The sequence below is a fragment of the Gastrolobium bilobum genome, unplaced genomic scaffold (genome assembly GCF_033153095.1).
Source record: "Gastrolobium bilobum isolate Gb01-03AN ecotype WA unplaced genomic scaffold, APGP_CSIRO_Gbil_v1 utg36412, whole genome shotgun sequence".
Lineage (NCBI taxonomy): Eukaryota > Viridiplantae > Streptophyta > Magnoliopsida > Fabales > Fabaceae > Gastrolobium > Gastrolobium bilobum.
Window position 1 is genome coordinate 43949 of NW_026895256.1, and position 21353 is coordinate 65301.

The 21353-nt window shown below is 35.6% G+C and overlaps 1 protein-coding gene across 1 annotated transcript; it reads left to right on the plus strand.

Moving 5' to 3' along the window:
- Window positions 1–12511: 12511 nt before the first annotated feature.
- Window positions 12512–13857, plus strand: LOC133302092 (uncharacterized). Its single transcript, XM_061501819.1, has 2 exons — window positions 12512–13096; window positions 13231–13857. The coding sequence occupies exons 1-2, from the start codon at window positions 12512–12514 to the stop codon at window positions 13855–13857; spliced, it is 1212 nt and encodes a 403-aa protein (XP_061357803.1).
- Window positions 13858–21353: the final 7496 nt, after the last annotated feature.

The window sequence follows — 21353 nt, forward strand, 5'->3', positions numbered from 1 at the left end:
AAATTATATCTTGCATATTTGATTGTCTCATATTTAAGATTTATAGAATTATATGGACTATTTTCGATTATTCTTTCTCTGATGGCCTTTAATTTTGAAGATATTTTGTTTAGAGATAGGTAAAATAAGTGAGGTTTTTTAATTGATAGTCGTATGTGTTTTTCGTCGATTTTCTTGTTATTTTTTATCTTGGTCGCTGACGAAGAGAGAAAAGGGGGAAAATGGTTTATTTTATATCGCAAATATCGACCGTTGGATGAGATCGTAATCAAACGGTAATAAAAGGGTAGGCAGAATAACCTATATACATCGAACGGTAATAAAAGGGTAGGCAAAATAAGAGTAGGCAGAATAACCTATCACTATATATATATATGTGTGTGTGTGTGTGTGAGGCATGATCTTTTTACACCGGTGTAAGGTTAATAAGTCTTACACTGCATCTCAACCGTTAATAGACGGAAATCATCGGTTGTCATTTATAGTGTAATTAATAATTAATTCATATTAATTAATTCATATAACTTCCTAAATATTAACCATTGGATGCACGAAAATCAACGGTTTGAAAGGTGGATGATGCATCAGGCCCATCCTATCTCTCCTAAGAAATTTCATAAAAAAAAATAAGGGGCAGCAAGGATCGAACCTAAGACAACCAGACTTTGATACAATGTAAAGAACCAATTTAATCCAAAAGCTAAGTTGTTGTTGAAGCTACATTAATGATTTTATATATGTATAACGTGCATCTTCATTGTTTTTCATTTCTTCTTCTTTCTCAAGTTCAGGTTCTGCGAGTTCTTCTTCTACTTTTACTACTTTTTCTTCACGCTCTAATTGTTCCAGAAAATATAGAATCGTTTCCCTTAGTTGATGAATAGACTCTCCTAATTTTCCCATCTTTTCCTCCACTCGTCCCATTCATCGCTCCACCACTTCCAATTTTTTCTCCATATTTTTTTTTTAGATATGGACCAAATCCACCCCTAATTCGGAAGTGCTCTTACACCAAATTGATGGAACCCAACAATGTAACAACAAATGACAACAAAGAAATAACACCAAACCATTATATTTGTATTAATATCACAGAATCCAGCAATTACAGTAACCGATAATAGTAAATGCAAACGAGAAGTGATGACAGTGACACGATAACCATGGCTAACATATCCTTGACATATTAAAAAATAAAACAAATAAACCCAAAAGACCTCAACTGCCCCTCAAAGCCAACATACCTAGGCTCCAAGAGTTCCCAAGAGATCCTTCACTAAATTTCCACTCAACCAATACTCAATACACGCCCTTACACCAAATAGAAGAAAATAATGAAGCTGAAGGAGTTGACCAATCTCAAGATGGAGGAAATGTCCTTCAAGAAAGTAATAGATCATCTTTATCTAATACTGGAGATTATTTGTTGTGGTCCGGGACCACCATTTTTTAGGTGGTCCTTTAGTGTAAATGGAGGGGTAAAATTAAAAAAAAAAAAAAAAATAGTAAGGGTAAAAAAGGAAAGGAAAAAATGATGATGTGAGATGGAGCACCAGATCATTGGGTGGTCCTGGACCATAATAAATATTTTCCTAATACTGAAGCAATAGTGCCTCCACAAAGCTCTGAAAATTATCCAAAATCACTGGACTCTTCAAGATCAGGGAGAGAAGGAGAAACACAAGTCATTGAACAATTTGAACCTGGTGTTTATGTGACTCTAATAGTAAAGCATGGTGGTATCAAAGTTTTCAAACGAGTTAGATTCAGGTATTGCATTTACTAGTTGGTCCAACAAATTTTACATTTTCAATTTCTCTGTTAGTTTGCTTTGGGATTACGATTGAAATAGTTACTATAATACTACACAGCTTCATAAAATTACATTTGTATATCTGATTATGCAGGTGTATATGTGACAAAAATATTAATTACCTTTGTACCCATAAAATAAAATAATAACTACATTGTTTGAACAATCTTCTGGGTCTTAGATTTGCATGCAGATCATTAGTAATATGATTTCCATTAGCAAATAAAGAAGTTGCAGAAATTTGCATTGACAAATTCTTTAATTTTAATATCACAAAGTAATATGTTTTTGAATTCTCAGATGATATTAGCTTGTGTTTATGGGTTCTTATTTGATTATCAGAAAGGTTTTCCATGTCGCTCAAGTTATTGCTTTTTTGGTTCATTCTAGAATATAGATATTTCTATATCTCTCTGAATTTCTTTATAATTTTTTATGGAGCAAGCGAAGGTTCCATGAGCATCAGGCAGAAGAATGGTGGAACAAAAACAAAGTAAGGGTGTTTACTACAAATCACGAAGGTACTGAGTCATCTAGCAACCCACCACCTGCTGAGCAAAATATTGAGGCAGCTGTTGGATATATGCTCTTTTGGTCACTAAAGTCCTATTGGGCTTCAGTGAAACTTGAGCCCATGAGGCTTAGGGTTGAGTTATGTCTAAGACCTAAGCGTATATATTCATAGTTTTCTCCTCTTGTGCCTCCAAGGTGAACAGATCATCAGAAACAAACCCCAAGAGGCAGACGTTCATCATCTGAACGGTTGCCCACACAACCATCTCATCCTCCTCGAGAGATAGTCTGGAAGATCTGCCACAGTCCAGCTTCAAGGAGGTTGTTCGTGCTGCGGCGCTGAGGTGAGCTGTTCGTGAAGAGGAATCCTACAAGGGAAGATTCTACACGAGACCTGCGCACCGAGAGGTAATTGTGAAACAAGGATGATTCGGTAAGCATACCAATGTACTAGGTCCTAAATCGCTTCCGCATAAATCTAAGATTTCCTACAATTGGTATCAGAGCCTTGGCTGTACATTGGTATGTGAATCTAGTTTCACTATTCATGTAATTAGTTTTGCTTCTTGAGATGTGGCACCTAGGGTTCTAGGATTATGGTATGAATCTAGCATGTGTATTTTATAATTCATTTTCATAAAAGTTTAAATTCTAATCGGTAAAAATGCTTTAATCCATGGTTAGGGTCTCTCGTGTATTTCTCGATTTGTAACAAGGAGGCTAATCCCATATGATTAGGTTTCCTCCTTGCTGTTTTTATTTATTTTCGGAATTTCTGTGTATTTTTCAAATATTTTGTAAAAGTTCAAGATCGAGAAACCGCAAGTAAGATGCGCAGTCAGTACTGTCGGAGAATTTTCGAGGACTTCCCGATCTCGGAATGGGGCGATCTATATATGGTTGGAAAGAGGACGGAAAGACAAACTCAACAGTGGGTGGATCGCCGCCATAGAACCCTTCACGCGCCTCCACAAGCGGCTGAGAGTGGTCGCCACTCTCCGACAAAGAATTGGAGAGTGAGGGAGCGTCCGGACACATTTTTGGGTGGTTCCGGCTGCGGTGCACTCGTCTCTACGTGCCGGTCCTTCCCCTGGAGTTTCAGCCTGATTTGACTTCGGGTGACGGCGCGGCAGACCTGACGGCTAGGGTTCCTCTTTCGCGTCCTAGGGTTTCTCGCCAAAGGATTGGGTCTTTGGGCTTTTGGGCCCATGAAACCCTAAAGGGGCTTGAGACCGATACTATGGGCTAGGCGAAAGTCGAATTACAAAGTTGTATTATTTAATTTAATTTAATTTAATTTATTGCGATAACATGCCATATAGAATAGGTGGTGCCATATTGTTGCATAACTTGTATGATTGCATGAGCATAATAGCTATTATGTCTTCAGCGACTAGTATGATAGTTATTATGGGATTATTTTGATTTTAAATCATCCTAAGAAATTAATTAATAATTATTATGATTTTTATTAAAAATCTAGATTAATAATTGAATTAATTAATTTTGGATAATTAACATCAAGACAAATAATCGTTATGGAAATTATTTTGATTTCAAATTATCCTCATAAATGATAATTATTATGATTGTTGCAATCTAGATTAATAATTAAGTCAGCTATTTGGATGATTTAAATCTAGAAAAATAATTAGAGAAAATTTCCTAAGAGAATTCTTTTATTTTGCGAGTAATTTGTGGGTTTTCTGAAATGGTCATGGAATAACACACGCTGCATACAACATTAATGTATCATGATTGTTTGGAGCACACGCTGACGTAAAGTGACCGGATTTCAGGACCTTAATGCTTTCAAAATTATGTTAAGCTTAGTGCACGTTTATCGGCGCTCTTACTTATATAGTTTTTGAAATCGAACAAAGGATACTCTCAATTAAATAATTCTTGGAAATTAGAAAATGTTGCTTATGTTGAATGGAAGGAGATTTAAATTAAGAGATTAATTTAACCTTCAAGCGCATTATAGGACCATTAATAAAATAATCATGTGAAGTCCCATCGAATAAGCATGATTGGATTTTATTAGATTGGACTTAAATATCTATGGGAGGAGATTTAAATTAAGAAATTAATTTAACCTCCAGGCGCATTGTGGGCCTATCAATAAAATAATCATGTGAGGCCCCAACGGATAAGCATGATTGGATTTTATTGGGCCTTAATAATTTCAAAATTTTAATAAAGTATTGTACGGCCCATCGTCGATAATACTAAGTTATTAAAGATAATTTTGAAATTAAACAATGAATTCGACTGGGCTTATGAAAATTCTCAAACAAAAATGTTGAATGGGTGAAGGTTTTAAAAATTAATTAATTTTAAAACCTGCGGGCTCCATTTGTGGGTTTATTAGTGAAATGGTTATCGCTGAAGCCCCATCGGATAAGGATAATCAGATTTCACTAGATTAAATCTTAATAATTTCAAAATTTTAGTAAAGTATTGTACGGCCCATCGTCGGCAATGCTTAGACACTAAGGATAATTTTGAAATTAAACAATGGTTAATTACATTCAACTTTGGTAAAATTGTTAACCCTCCCATCGAGGCTCTGGCAATGGCACTGAAGGCCCAAATAACAATTTTGGTTTTTACAAGTGACTTGCCCATCGTAAGCCTTGTAAAGATAAACTGAAGGATTGTTAACAATAAACAAGAGTAGTTATGAGAATCTACTCGCACTTCGTTTGTTTATTGCATTATTTGTTTGTAATTGTGTGCTTTATATGTTTTTCAGAAAATATCTTAGAAATGATTTTGAGTCGAAAACCTCTAGATGGTACCAACTATGAATAAGTGAAAAACAATTTTTTTTTTTGATATTGTTCTAAAACATGGAAGCTAAAATTTGTCCTGACAATGCGAGGGCCATAGCAACCTGCAGAGGATGCGTCTAAGGAAACTAAGATGCATTTCTCAGATTAGGAAATGGCAGATATGGTAGTTCGCTGCTATATTATTGTCAGTCTTTCCAAATACTTGCAGAAGCAAGTGTACATGATTAAGAGTGGAGTAGAAATGCTTCAGACTCTTAATGACATGTTTGCTGCGTCTAGCAGCTCTGCTAGACAGAATGCAGTCGGTGCAGGTTTTGCTAAGAGTCTTGTTAAATCCAAAGGGAAACCCAAGGGTGGTAACAAGAACAAAATGACTTGGTTATCAGTTGTCAAACCAGTTGCTATGAAGAAGCCGCAAGGCAAGTTCTTCAAGTGCAGACTGAAGGGATACTGAAAGAAAAATTGCCCAGAGGTGATGAAAAGAACCAGACATGGGCATATCAAGGCCTGATCAGTGAATGAATTATTGATTCAGGAATCACTGATTATGTTTGTTACTCTTTGTAGTAGTTCAAACATGGCATACCTGTCAGCAATGGACATAGATATTTTAAGCTTGAAAATGGAAACTTGTGTCTGCATTTGCAGTAGGACAAGTTATTTATACGACTATGGTTTTGAGTGACTGTTTATTTGTTCCGGATTTCAAGAGGAATTCAATTTTTGTTAGTTGTTTTGGTTAAAACATGGTTTGACAATGCAATTGATTCCTCAGTTACATTTCGAAGTTCATCTTCGTCTTGTTTTGTTCTGGTACATTGTTTAAATAGTCTTTATTACCTATGTCCTATACCCTTTTTAAATTTGTTATGTTGAATGGAAAGGATGATGAACAAGAACTTTCACCAAAGAAATAAAAGTTTCAAATGAAACATAACTTTGGCCTTTGTGATTGAGTCACATTATCTCAAGTAGGAAACATGTTTTAGTTAAAAGAGGGACTGAAAGTTCAATAATCTTTTAACTAACAGCTACATGTTAGTCCTATTTGGAAGGTAAAGTGGCCAAGCAATCCTACAAGGGCCAAAAAGGTTTGCGTAACTATTCAACTGGAACTGGTACATACTAAAGTATGTGGACCACTTAGCGTTCAGACCATAAGAGGTGATGAGTACTTCATTATATGAATGTTTACTCTGGATTGGGACAGATGAACCAAGTGCGCTATAAGTCTAAAGCTTCTAGAAATTTCCAAGAGGTTTAAGTCTGAGGCAGAAAAGCATGTAGGTGTTCAAATCAAAAACACTTTGGTCTGACTAAAGTGTTGGCTACCTGTCTGGTAAGTTCAGGTCTTACCTGATTTAAGAGGGGATAGTTTTTGTAACTGTCAACTCTAAGAACGCATTAGTTGAATGAAGTTGCAGTATGCAAAAATCAAACATTTCTAGACTTGGTGAAGATCATGTTCAGTTATTCATCTTTGTCAATGTTGTTCAAGGGAGATGCCTAAGAGAAGGAAATGTACCTTCTTAACTTGATTCCGTCAAAGTTTGTTGTAAAGACACCTAAAGAATTATGGAAAGGGTGCAAGCCCAGATCAAACCATATTCGGATTTAGGGTGCTACGACACACGTCCTACAACAACAGTCAAATGAGATGGAATCTTGTATGGAAGAGTGCATATCTTTTGGCTACCCTAAGAGAACTAGGGATGATTTCTTATTTAGTCTTAAGGACAAGATAATCTAAGTGAGCACTCACATGATTTTCTTAAAGGAGGACTAGATAAGAAATTATAAGCTCTTAAGTTAGGTTATTCTTGATGAGATTTATCTCAGATCAAGAATTTCCAGAATCTCTAGAAGCTTCATCCACTGTTCCCTTGATTGTTCAAGGAGGGGATAGATATATCTCTAAGTGAACAAACAAGAGAACCATGATTGGAAATTCAACATGATAATATATAAGTGAAACTAGTAGAAATATTAGTATCACATGTAAAGGAACAATATCAAGGATAAGCGGATCCTCAAGAAATTGAAGATCCATCATTTGACCCACTCTTTGTTTTACCTATAAATACACAAGGTCTAGTGCAGTACATTCGTAGTGGGAGAGAACCTTGTTAACTCTCAAGTTGTTTCTTGTTGAGTGACATTGATCCTACTAGTTACGATAATGCACTAGAAGATGTTGTTGATCAAGTGTTGCTCAGGCTATGAACAATGAGATGAAATACTTGTATTTCAACTCCGTTCGGTCCTAGTAAAGACACCAAGAGGGGTAAAACCCACAAGGTGCATGTGGACATAAAAGGCAAAGAGAGGATGGACAGAAAGGTGAAAACCTTCAAAGCTAGCTTGGAGGCATTTTTTGCCAGACGCCATGCTTGAGTCTATCCAGATTCTCTTAGTTGCTATAAGTCTCAATTATGAGATTTCATTTTGGGAGTTGGATGTCAGGATATCTACATACAACAACCAAAAGGGTTTATAGCAAATGAGTAGGAACACACGATATGCAAGTTGTGAAAGTCTATTTCATAGACTTAAGCAAGCATCCAGGTCTTGAAACATCAGTTTTGATCAGGTTATCAAAATTTTGATTTTGAGAGAACCTTGATGAATGATGTGTATTTGTATGTAAAGGATACAACGGAAGACAATAGTTTTTCTGGTACTTTATGTAGATGATATGCTCCTTATTAGAAACAATGTGGAGGTAATATCAAGCATAAAGAGTTGGCTAAGTTAGTGTTTTGGTATGGAAGTACTGGGGAAGCCAATTATATTCTTGGTATAAAACTCTTATGAGACCGGAAGAATAAGTTGTTGGCATCACCTCAGGCTACTTACATTGACAAAACCCAAAATTCAACATGAGAATTCTAAGAGAAGAATTATAATTCTCAGATGTGGAATTCATCTTCCTAAGGAGTGACCAAAGACTTCTAAGAAGGAAGAATGCATGAGCAAGATATCTTATGCTTTGGCAAAGGTAGACTCACGCATATCATGTTGGGCGTTAAACCAGACATCTGTCACGTAGTGGGAGTAGTGAGATAGTACCATTTTGAACCTAGAGGAATACTAGATTATTGTTAAGCATGTACTCAAGTATCTTTGGAGAACGAGAGATTATATGCTGGTATATTCTAGTGGGAGTCTTGAAAAGCTGAGTTTTCAAAAATTCAGTTATTTCAAGTGGATATTAACTCAAGAAAATCAACCTCGAGCTATGAGTTTTTCACTAAACTCAGATAGCATTAGAGGTGGATCTTGCAGACCCAGTTACTAAGAGTTTGCCTGAATTTGTGTTCGAGAGGCATGTTACTTCTTTGGGTCTTAGGAGGATCCCAGACTTGCATTAAGCAAGTGGGAGTTATTGGTTTCATTGCGCTCTTGGAGTAAGACGATGAAACAATAAAATAATTTTCTGAATTTCATAAATAAGGTTTTATTTATTTATTTTGCGCACTATTTACAAACATAAAGGTCCGGATCAAATTGTGGAGTATATGATCATATGGATACGTTCATGGAGGACATGATCATAGGTTCTCACAATTGATGAATGGAGTCACAGCCGTTAAATAAAGTTGGGCACTTTATTCAGGCTGCAATATTTTATGAAATGATTTTGTCCGAAGCATTGTAAAATATTGATGTGAATTAACATTCATATTGAAAGGATCAAGGAGAAATTTGATTAAGGTTGTTCTTTCTGTCATAAGGAATCAAATTTCCAGATAACTATAGTTATGTAGTTGCCCTTAATCCTGTGTTTATTTTAAATAAATAATTAAATAGTCTTCATTCTTTGATTTACCAACGGGTGAGGTCCGATCTTTTGACGGCCAATAACTCGGTGTTTTGGGAGTGAGATTATTTGATTATCAGTATTTATGAGATAAACAACAAGGAATTTATAGGAAATGTCCCCTTGATATATTTCGGTACTTGGATATTAAAGACACTGGCCAGTGCATGTAATCCATTAGAGAAATTATCAAAGTCAAGGGAATAAATAATTGATTGGGTTACAGAAAACTAATCAATGAATTATAGACATTCTATAAAGGGGCAATGCATATTAATGTTATAAAGGTCATTAATCTTGGAGTTCACGTTCGGGCTTTTAGTGGAGTAGCGCCGAATTAGATAATCTTGTAAAGATTATCAGGAGCCTTGATCAATGACAAATGGTAGGTCCCCAGGCTAGCTCGAGACAAGGGATGGGGTATATTATCAGATGATGATAGCTTATGGGCTACATGGTCTTGGGTTTACGAACTCAAGTTTGTATCTTAAAGAGCAAGTGAGAGATTGTTGGATATATGCTCTTTTGGTCACTAAAGTCCTATTGGGCTTCAGTGAAACTTGAGCCCATGAAGCTTAGGGTTGAGTTATGTCTAAGACCTAAGCGTATATATTCATAGTTTTCTCCTCTTGTGCCTCCAAGGTGAACAGATCATCAGAAACAAACCCCAAGAGGCAGACGTTCATCATCTGAATGGTTGCCCACACAACCATCTCATCCTCCTCGAGAGATAGTCTGGAAGATCTGCCACAGTCCAGCTTCAAGGAGGTTGTTCGTGCTGCGGCACTGAGGTGAGCTGTTCGTGAAGAGGAATCCTACAAGGGAAGATTCTACACGAGACCTGCGCACCGAGAGGTAATTGTGAAACAAGGATGATTCGGTAAGCATACCAATGTACTAGGTCCTAAACCGCTTCCGCATAAATCTAAGATTTCCTACAATTGGTATCAGAGCAACCCACCACCTGCTGAGCAAAATAGCACCTTCCTAAACTTGAATCCTAGTTTACATAGAAATCACCTTAATTTGTTGAAGTGATAAATAATAGAAGCATCATTAATCTACCAAGTATAGCATAAGTTGTATCTAGGCACATTAATATACGAATTTCGCAGCATTCTACAACATAGCATGGATATGATCATGCATTCACTGACGATAGGAATAGTAGCACGAACGACACATATGACATAGACATAGGAACATTAATGTGTGCTTTTCTTTATCAATCAAAGAGTCTCATAGATTATGAACTTTACATTAATGATGACAAATTACTTATTTTATCATTATTTTCCAAACCTATAGTAACCACCTAAGATATTTGAAATAAACTTCAAGAAAAGTCATATGAGATTTGAATATAGAAAATATATTTCTTAGTAAATTCACCTTAATAAAAAGGAATGACCCTATTTCTAACAAAGTTCATATTCAATGGATCACCTTCTTTTTTTTGAATAATTGGATTCAAAGGAGCCAATAAGGCAATAATAAGCCAAGTGACTTATATGATTCATCAATCCCATCTCCCATAAAGGAACTCGACATATCATGTCTTGTGTAAAGAAATGCACCCATCAGAAGAGTGAGAACCATTAAATTGCACTAGTTATTTAAAAGATTATGAATAATTTGCACTAACTAATAAAGTAGCTAATAAAAATTTTCTGATAGTATTTTCCTTTTCAAAAAACGCTCTGCTAGGGTTTTCCTTTTCATGGAGGAAAATATAGCTACTGAAGGCCAAACTTCAAAAGAAGAAGAAGATCTACTACGTAGGAGTAATAAGAGAAATAAAGATGGAGATATGGTGTTTACTGAATCACAGTCTAGGGTTCCTAGACATGAATCTTGGATGGTTGACGACGGTAATAAAAAGATGACTTGGCGAGAGATGCTCATGCAACACAATGGTGAAACAGATGACTGGGAAGGAATGGATTGGAATTTGGAAAAAAATGTTGATCAAAGTGCACCTGCGGAGGAAGAGGATGTGAATTATGGTGGGATTAAAATGTGGACAGAGGAAGATGGTAGAACTCATTTTGGTTGTACTAGAAAAGCAAGAACAAGAATGCTGAAGGTTTGGGAAAAAGCTCTCATTGTAAAACTACTTGGAAGGAATACAGGAGTGGCTTTCATGAAAAAGAAGATTGAAATACTATGGGCTAGAGCTGGAAAGATTAACGTTACAGATGTAGGTAATGGATTCTATGTGGTGCAATTTAGCAACAAAGATGATCTTCTTTTTGCTCTAAATGGTGGTCCTTGGATTATTTTAGGCCATTATTTATCACTCCGACGTTGGGAGCCAGCTTTTAGACCAAATGCTGCAAGTGTGATGAAGATTGCAGCTTGGGTGCGATTACCGGGTATCCCACTGGAGTATTATGATGAAGCCTTTTTCCGCCGTATTGGTAACTGGCTAGGTAAAATGTTGAAGATCGATAAGACAACTAATGAGCATGTAAGAGGACAGTTTGCTCGAATTTGCGTGGAACTGGATCTTGCTCAGCCTTTGAAGGGTGAATATGTGTTGGACGGAGCAACTAAACAGATAAAATATGAAGGTTTAGGCCTTATTTGTTTCCATTGTGGGCGCTATGGACATAGTAAAGATTGTTGTCCTGAGATACCAGTTGAAGGAAAGGATAATCAGCAAAATCAAGACGGGAAAAAAGATGAGGCTGAGTTTCAGAAAAATGGATTAGGTCCTTGGATGGTGGTGCAACGTCAACGTCGATCAAAAATTCAAACTCCAATGGCGGACAACAGGAAGCAGGAACCGGTTCGAAGGGAATCAAGGCGTAATCAAGGGAGTAATCAAGGGAGTAATCAACCGCAATCAAATCAGCCGGTTATGATTGATAATCAATCAAATTCCCGTTACGCTGCTTTAATGGGCTCTAATGAAGATGATATTACTCATGATATCCCAGCGACTAATTCGGATGCTGTTATAAATGACGTCAATATGGTGGGCCCTCCTGTTAATATTGATATTAGTACATCTCAAGGGTCCAAACACAGAAACCCTAGAAGCCGTCCTAATGTTGAATTACAGGAACACCCCAACCGATTTACGTTAAGTGGGATTACGACAGGTCATGAAAAAGAAAATCAAATAAATGGGAAGATAGTTGACAGAGGTACCTCAAACAATAATACAACGAACTTGAGGAGGCAAGTTGCGATTCATAATAGTAAGGACATTGGAGGTAAAAGCGGTGGAGATTCCATGGTGGCTAGGAGTACTGTTGCTGATTATAACAAAGATTGTTATCAAATGGAGGTGGATAAGGATGGTCAAAATATCAACGACTTAGATCATGGCTTGTCCCAACCAAAAGCGCCTGATCCAAGTAGAGATAAAGGAAAGCATATCCCAATAAACCATAAGCTCAATATTGAGGTGGAGATGATTTCAGAATCTGAAACTCAGTGCAATGACAATGGGATGGCAGTGGACCCACAATCCTGCCAAATTACCATTGATTAATGTCTTTAGTTACATGGAATTGCCGCGGGGCGGCTAAAAAGTGCTTCAAATCAACGTTTCAAATGATGGTTCGAAGGCATAAGATTGAGGTGGCAGCTATTCTTGAACCTCGAGTAAGTGGTTCAAAAGCAAAACAGATAATAAAAAAGCTGGGTTTTAATAATTCAATAGTGGAGGATGCTCATGGATTTACGGGAGGTCTTTGGTTACTATGGAATGATGATAGGTGTCAGGTTCAAGCATTAAAACAGACCCATCAATTTATTCATGTTCGTGTTACATTGGCAGATCATCAAGCTTTTCTTTATACTGTTATCTATGCAAGTCCTAGAGAAGAAATTCGGAAGAGACTTTGGGATGATTTACTTCAGTTATCAGAAGATATCTCGGTTCCTTGGTTAATTGCAGGTGATTTTAATGAAATTGCCTTTCCAAGTGAGAAACGTGGTGGTGCTCCAGTTGATACTAGCAGATGTAATAAATTTGCTTCTCTTCTAACTGATATAAAGATGATTGATCTTGAAGGAATAGGTTCTAAATTTACATGGCGAGGACCAAGATTTCTTCATTTAGATAGAGTCTTTAAACGTTTAGATCGAGCTTGTAGCAATGCTGAATGGAGGTTGATGTTTCATGAAGGCCAGGTTCAAGTGCTTCCTCGTATTAACAGTGACCATAATCCTATCCTTATTACCTTAGAGCCAAGCAAAGTTGATGGGGTGGAACGCCCTTTCCGTTTTCATTCTTTTTGGTTGGATCATCAATTTTTAACAATTTCATCAAGGAAAACTGGCGTCAGGATCAAAGAACAGTTGATAGTCTTCGTGATTTCACTCCTCTTATTAAGCAGTGGAATAAAGATGTGTTTGGTAATATCCATCATAAGAAGAACAGGTTGATTGGTAGGCTTGAAGGTATCCAGAGGGCAATTTCTGAGCAGAATAAAAGCCATTTGGAAAAGATTGAAGGCAAGATAAGGGGTGAACTTGAACAAGTTTTAGAACAGGAGGAACTTTTGTGGTTTGAAAAGTCTCGTGCTACTTGGATAGCTCAAGGAGATAGGAATACAAAGTACTATCATACGAAAACAATTGTTAGACGTAGAAGGAGCAAGATCTTGGAGTTGAAAGATGATGCTGGAAACTTGATTAGAGAAGATCACAACATTGCACGGGTAATAAATGCTTACTTCTCTAAACTATTTTCTGAAGAAAACCATGATCGTCCTTGGGTCCAGACTCTTTGGCCAAAGGTGGGCGATGAGACTGCTGTTAACTTAGGTGCTCCAATTTCAAAAGATGAAGTCAGACGAGCTTTCTTTTCTATGAAAGATTCGAAAGCTCCAGGGGAGGATGGCTATACCGCGACATTCTACAAAAAGAACTGGGAATTTATTGGTGAACAGATTTAGAGAGATATCAAGTATTATGCAGAAAACCCTTCCAGCATTGAGGAAGTCAACGGTACTCTGATCACTTTGATCCCCAAAGTTCCTTAGCCAATGTATGTTTCTCAATTCAGGCCTATTTGTTTGTGTAATGTCATTTATAAGGGTATGAGCAAGATCATTGTGGATAGGCTTAAGCTTACAATGGAGAATTTAGTTTCTCCTTACCAAGCTAGCTTCGTGCCAAATCGTCAGCTTCAGGATAATATTATAGTAGCAAAGGAGCTGGTTCATTCTATGGGGAGAGTAAAAGGAAAGAAAGGTACAATGGCAATCAAACTGGACCTTGAAAAAGCTTATGATAAACTCAGTTGGAGTTTTATCTATAAAGTGCTTATTGAAGTTCAGTTTCCTGATTGGATGATTGGTGTTATAATGGCTTCTATAACTTCTAATCGTTCGAGGGTCTTGATAAATGGTGTGGCTTCGGATTGCATAGTTCCTCAGAGAGGAATTCGTCAAGGGGATCCAATATCTCCTTATATTTTTGTGTTGTGTGTTGAGAAGCTTTCCCACTTGATCGCTGAAAAAGTGACTATGGGTTCGTGGAAGCCTATTAGAGTCTGCAGAAGAGGGCCGAGTGTATCCCACCTTTTATTTGCAGATGATATCATTCTCTTTGCGGAAGCAGATATGGAGCAAGCTAAGGTGATTATGGATTGTATTAATCTCTTTTGTGAGATGTCGGGGCAAAGTGTTAGTGCAAATAAATCTTTGATTTATTTTTCCCCCAATACTGATACTCAAGTTGCTACAAGGATTGTCAACAGAATGGGCTTTAAGCGCACTTCTAGTATTGGCAGATATTTAGGCTCTATTGTTAAACAAGGGAGATATAATAAAGCAGACTATGGAGCTATCAAGGATAGGATACGTTCAAAACTGGATGGTTGGAAAAGCCATTGCCTTTCTTTTGCTGGTCGAGTTACTTTGGTGAAATCGGTCATTGCTGCAATCCCTTCTTTCCATATGCAGAATGGTCTTTTACCAGTAACATTTTGTGATGAAATTGAGCAGATACAAAGGGCTTTCATTTGGGGAGATCAGGATAGCAGAAGGCGGGCTCATTTAGTAGCTTGGGATCAAATGTATAAACCCAAAGATAGAGGTGGTTTGGGAATAATTAACCTTCGACTCCAAAATGAAGCTTATATTCATAAACTGGCGTGGAAGGTGTTAACTAAGAAAGATGATTTATGGGTTAAGATTTTAGTAGCCAAGTATGGTAGAGGTCAAGACTTAAGGAGAGGTATAAAGGCAAAATCATATGACTCTAAACTTTGGCGTGATCTTGCTAAATGTTGGAGTAATTTCCTTGCTGGTCTTAGATGGGAAATAGCAGATGGTTCTGAAGTAAAGCTTTGGACTGATAACTGGTTGGGATGGGAGGAAAATTTGCAGCAGTTGTCGAGCAATCAGGTGCCGTGGGAGGAGAGTCAGAAATCAATTGCAGATTACATGGTGGATGATGGTTTCCGTCTTGAAGTTGTTCATCAATTTCTGGAGTCAGATTTGGCTGATGCAGTAACAAATCATCTCAGGCTTATTCCAAGGAATGGGGAGGATAGATTAGTTTGGATCAATAATCATCACTCAACTTCTTCGGTTAAGGTCGCTTACTGTAATCTTATGAACTTCCCAGCAGATGTTCACACTAGCTTATGGAAAAAAGTTTGGTCGTGGAATGGACCAGAACGAGTGAAAGTGTTTATGTGGATGACTTTGCTTGCTAAACTTTCAGTGCGCAGCAGAACCAGTAAGTGGAGCGGAGGTTCAAATGTCTGTCCCAGTTGTCCAAATCATGAGGAAACTATTATTCATGTTCTTCGTGATTGTAGACATGCTAGGAAAATTTGGCAATCTTGGTTTACAGGTTCGATACCCAATTCCTTTATGAATTCGAATTTGCAGGATTGGTTGACTTTAAATATCGATAACATGTGGTCCTCCTATAAAGTGAAGGACTGGAGGGATATTTTCTTTACTACTTGTTGGTTTTTGTGGAAGTGGAGAAATTTGGAGATCCATGAAGATCATTTCTGTCATGATGAGCAATCACAGGCTTCAATTTGGATGTTTGTCCAACAGATTCTGCAAGCCCGAATTTATCAGCGCCGTGGTGATTCCAACGATAGCGTTTGGACAGCCCCCAAGCAAGGGTGGGTTAAGTTGAATTGTGATGGAGCTTCTTCTAGTGGCATGAAAAAAGCTAGTTGTGGTGGTATATTAAGAGATCACAATGGATCCTTTTTGGGAAGCTTCTATTGTAATTTAGGTTCCTGCAATCCTCTTGATGCAGAATTATGGGGATTACTGAAAGGTTTGGAACTGCTTTGGGGAACAGGATTAAAAAGAATAGAGCTAGAATGTGATTCTAGCCAAGCCATCCAGATGTTAAAGGAGCAGCATGAAGATCCTAGGGACTCTCAAGTCACTAGCAGATTGAGATTATGGTTAAAAGCAGATTGGACTATTCATCTTGTTCATACCAAGAGAAAAAACAACAAATGTGCTCATTGGTTAGCTAAAGCTGGGCAGACTAATAATCTCCATTTCAAGATTTTTAAAGATCCTCCTCCTCAGTTGATGGAACTTATAGTTGCTGATACTAGAAATATGTCTAGCTTGTTAGTTTCTGATTTGTAATTTCTTTCTGTTTCCGGGGCTTAGCCCCTCTTTATTTACAAAAATAAAAATAAAAAATAAAGTAGCTAATCACCCGCTCCTTCTAATTTTAGGGGCTCATTACAGTAGATTCTTCACAAAATCCGACAAGCCCATTTTGTGGTTGCATAGTACCCAAATAAACCACTAATAACAGTTCTAGGCAAGAGTCCATCTTACTAAATAGCCAAAACAAACCATTTGTTAATCGGGTCTCATGAGTTGAAGGGATAAGGTATATTTAAACCTAGTCTCTGCATGTTTGGAGAAGCATTTCCATAACTCTTAACACACGTATACAAATCAGAAATGTGATTTGATTAAAATAAATGTTTGGTTTTCTTTAATTAAAATTAAATTTGTTCCTAAATGTACGTTTCGCTGTTAATTTTTATTTTTTAACTATTGATTTCAAATTAATCCAACAGTAACCAATCAGATAATAAGAATAGTAATATTAAAATGATAGTAAATATAACTTTTCTCATATAACCGTTGATTTTACCACAAATTTATTTTTGAGATAAAAAAGTTCAAACAAAATCGCTTTACTTTCAATCTCATTTTTGCCTAAAATTACTTTTACAAAGTTAAAATTTAAAAATAATAATCCAAACTTCTTTTGGGCGGAAAGCATGTCACATCTTTCTGTAGACAAAAAATCAACACCCGTCAGTGCTGGGCCTGATGACAACTAAAATTTCCATCAAAATACCACAATAAAAAAAAAAAAAAAAAAAAACCTTGATATCAGAGACTATCAAATAGGGTGAAAATCTATTTCATCATACCTTAAAATTGTTAGTGTTATTCAACTATAAATCCTCCCACCAGAAGGTTCTATGTGCTGGATCGCAATTGTTTGATGACTACCCACTTGACCCAAAATTGTTTCACTAGTGGACATACTTTTATTATTGTCTCTGCTGGCACTGCTGCCATTGTTCCTCAACTCAATTTCTCAAATGTGCATTCACTCCTCAGCACATCACTGCATATCTTCAAAGCTGTTCAACCCCACAAACAGCAATCTACACATCCATGTGCACCTACCAAATCCAGCATACTCATAATTCGTTTGGCTCATTCCTTATCAAATTGGAACTCATGGCGGTTTAAATAACCTTTTTCATATTCAGAACTCTTGAAGATCATTCTGTAGCAAATTAATTTTAGTCACCACAACTTTGGCGGAGCCAAAAAAATTTGTGAAGGGAAATGAAATTCCTAATGTAGTATTTCTTATTTATGGGTTCGTTTTTTCAGCAATTACTGCAGAGTAAGTCTAATACGACGACATTTTAGATAGGAAATCATGGTGTTTTTGTAATTTTAATTTATTCCAGGGTTATTATAGTCTTTATAATTATAATTTTTTAATCTTTCAATCTTAAAATGACGTTGTTTTGAAAGTAAATGCAGATAACTTATCAGCATTAACTGCAAAAATATTTTTCTGTAAAACTATTTATATAAACGAAAAAATAGAAATGGTGTTCATAAATAAAGATTTTTAAGAATTTAAAGTGGGCCATCATTGTTTATAGGGCTTTAATTTTCTTATGTTGTATGAGAATTGAATTTTTATATTGTGACTCAATTAATTGTGGACCTCACATTTATTAAAAAAAACATTTTATACATAAATTGAAAGATTACAACATAAAAAAATATTTTTCGTACTATGACCAAAAACAATACAAATAACACAACTAAATATAAATTTGACAGGAAGCGGTGCCTTTCGTGGCCTCTCCCTCGCTACACCATTGACCTTGACATAAAATACATAAATATCTGTTATCAAAAAAAAAAAAAAATACATAAATATCAATGCCACACTCACACTGCATCCACTATACAAATCACCTGCTAATTATGTATGATATATTAAACTTAATGGTAACAGATTACCTGCTTTTAAATTTTTTGATTATTTTACAGTTAATGTGAAAATGATAATCATTCCTAAATAAGATCTTATCTTTAGTAGAAATCTTCATTCCATCTTCGAGGAATTAAAAGACTATATAAATGAAACATTGAGGAAGTATATTTTTCCAATGGTATATTTTTCACTTCAACTATGAAAATGATCCATTTTTCGCAGCTTTCAAAACTTGTTCCTCAATGGCCCTTAGCTTTTGACCAAGTAATTAAATTCAACTTGTTATTGTCTTACCCAGCATTCATCTCATCAAATCCAAGAGATTTTGCCAAATTTGGGGCAAACCTTGAACCATCAATGAAATATGTGAATAAATTATATGAGACAAAAACGCACACTAGGACGGCCCCGCAAGAGAGCATCTATGGTCAGAATCTGAAATCTGCTTTTGAAAACAAAACAAAAAAATAGTGCTATTTTAAATTATTAGAGTTAAGACAATGATGGGAAAAAAATGTTGTCTACATGAATTATAGCATGTGTTTGTATCTGAATTCAATAAAATAATTTAAACAAATAATTACAAAATTGAAATAACCATGTTCTTATTTGCATCACTTATGTTTGTACCTATAATCTTAAGCAAGGTATTGGCTTCAAGTTAATATGAATGCAAAAAATTCTCTTTTGTAAGAACTAATTTTACTATGATATAGATGTTTCTGATTCGAATAAGATTTTCTCTCGTGAAGGATATCGAGCTAGCCTTACCGTAATGTGAATGTTTCCAGCTCAAACAAAATTAACTCCCATAAAAAATACATGTGATTTATTCCGGAAAAAAAAAGTAACATGCATTTTATCCTCCAAATTAAATGCTTAATCATTGACGGCTTTTGGCTTTAATATATGCAAAAGCGATTAAGACCCTTGATGTTGTCATGAGACACACGTCATTTACATATATATGATTGGTGTTTTTTGGGCATGCTTATCTTCTCTTTCCTATGTTTTAGTGTTTAAAATTCTAAAATTATTCTCATCAGAATTGGACAATTAGACCGATGACATGAATAACATTTCATTCTCATCCTCAGAATTACTGTGATTAATCATACCCCAACCGTTTGGGAGTTCTTTCGAAACAGATTTGCGCTAATCTTAATACGGTCTCTTTTTAGACAAAAGCTCATACTGAAGTTATTATTATCTCTAATAATATATTAAATTACTCATTAAAAAATATCTCATATATATATAATATGATCATTTTGGGATTGGAAGAAAAAATTTATAATAATAAAGATTAATATAATCCCGAAATAAATTATAATTACAAAAATTCATTTCTCCCAACCTTAAAATAATATTATTTTTTGAGAGAAACTTTTTTATAATAATAAAGACTAATATGATCCTGGAATAAATTAGACTGGATATGCCAGTTACCAGAGAAACATTAAACCCTAAATTTTATATATTTATATATCAGAAAAATATTTCTACAGTTACTGCAGATAAGTTATATGCATTTACTTTCAAAACGACGTCGTTTTGCGATTGAAATATTAAAAAATTATAATTATAAAGACCATAATAACCCTGAAATAAATTAAAATTATAAAAACACTATGATTTCCACTTCAAAATGACGTCGTATTGGACTTACTGCAGATAACTTATCTGCAATAGAAAAAGTGAACCCTTTATATATATATATATATATATATATAGTGCTAATTAATTTTAACATCTAAATAATTTTTTATTTAAAATTGTTCTTTATGTATTTTATTTAAATATAAAATTATTTTAACTTTTAAAAATCCTAAAACAAAGGCAAGTAATAAAAAAAAATTAAAAGTCTATCGAGAGTCCAAACATACGGTAATTTGTATTAAGTTTGCTGGTGTTGCCCAAATAATACCAGGGTTCATCATCAACTTCGAGCCTCAACAGTTTGGGAGTGTAAAAGATTATCACAACAACAAAAAAATTTAGATATTCTAATCGGTTCATCGCTTCGTAATTAGTCCGATTCGAGACGAGTTTCAGAATTAAGACTTTAGATCCCTCCCAACGACGGTACTGAAGAGAATCAAATACATGCTCTCATCCCCAACTGCTCAGTTTCCTCGTGCCAACCGAGCTACCATTATTTAGTAGATTATCACAACATTTAATGTAAGGAAAGAATGTTGAATTAATTAAGAAAGTGGAAGGAAAGATTCAAGAAAGTATAATTGGTTTGTAAGATTCCACCTAAAAGTGCTGTCATCAACATGCCCAAGTCAAAAACTGCTTTTAGTCTTTTTTTTCCCACATAACCCAGGGTTGAAATTGCAGAAAGTTGGAAAGGTGTGGTCTAATGTAAAAAACTAAGATTGAAAGTGGAAGAGAGAGTGAGTGGGTTGCTTTTTAAGTGTGAAATAGATGAACTTTAGGGGAAATGGTATAATGGGTTTATTGTAATTGGATCGAAATATATTGTTTAGAGTACAACCCACAACGAGTTTCTTTCTTCGAAATTGCTTAGTGTTTGTGTGTGTCAGACAAACGTAGAAAGAGAGACAGAGGACAGAGATTCATTTATCTCTTATGTGGCGTTGTTCAAAAGAACATTATGGAACCTTCCTCATTTTAACAATAATTTATGTCCTCATCATGCCTTCAAATTCAACCCTTGTTTCAATTATGAAGTACTTAATAACCACTACTTTCTCTATTAAACCAAGTTTTCCTCAATAAACGGTTGTAAGTTTTTTAGTTTCAGTGAGATAATTGTTTTGCTTCTTACTTATAAACAGGATTTGGAGAGTGTTTATAGTAGTCCTGACACACCTACTCCTTTCATTGAGGAACTATCATTTGGAGAGAAAAAAACAAAATTTCTCTCTCCTCCATGTAA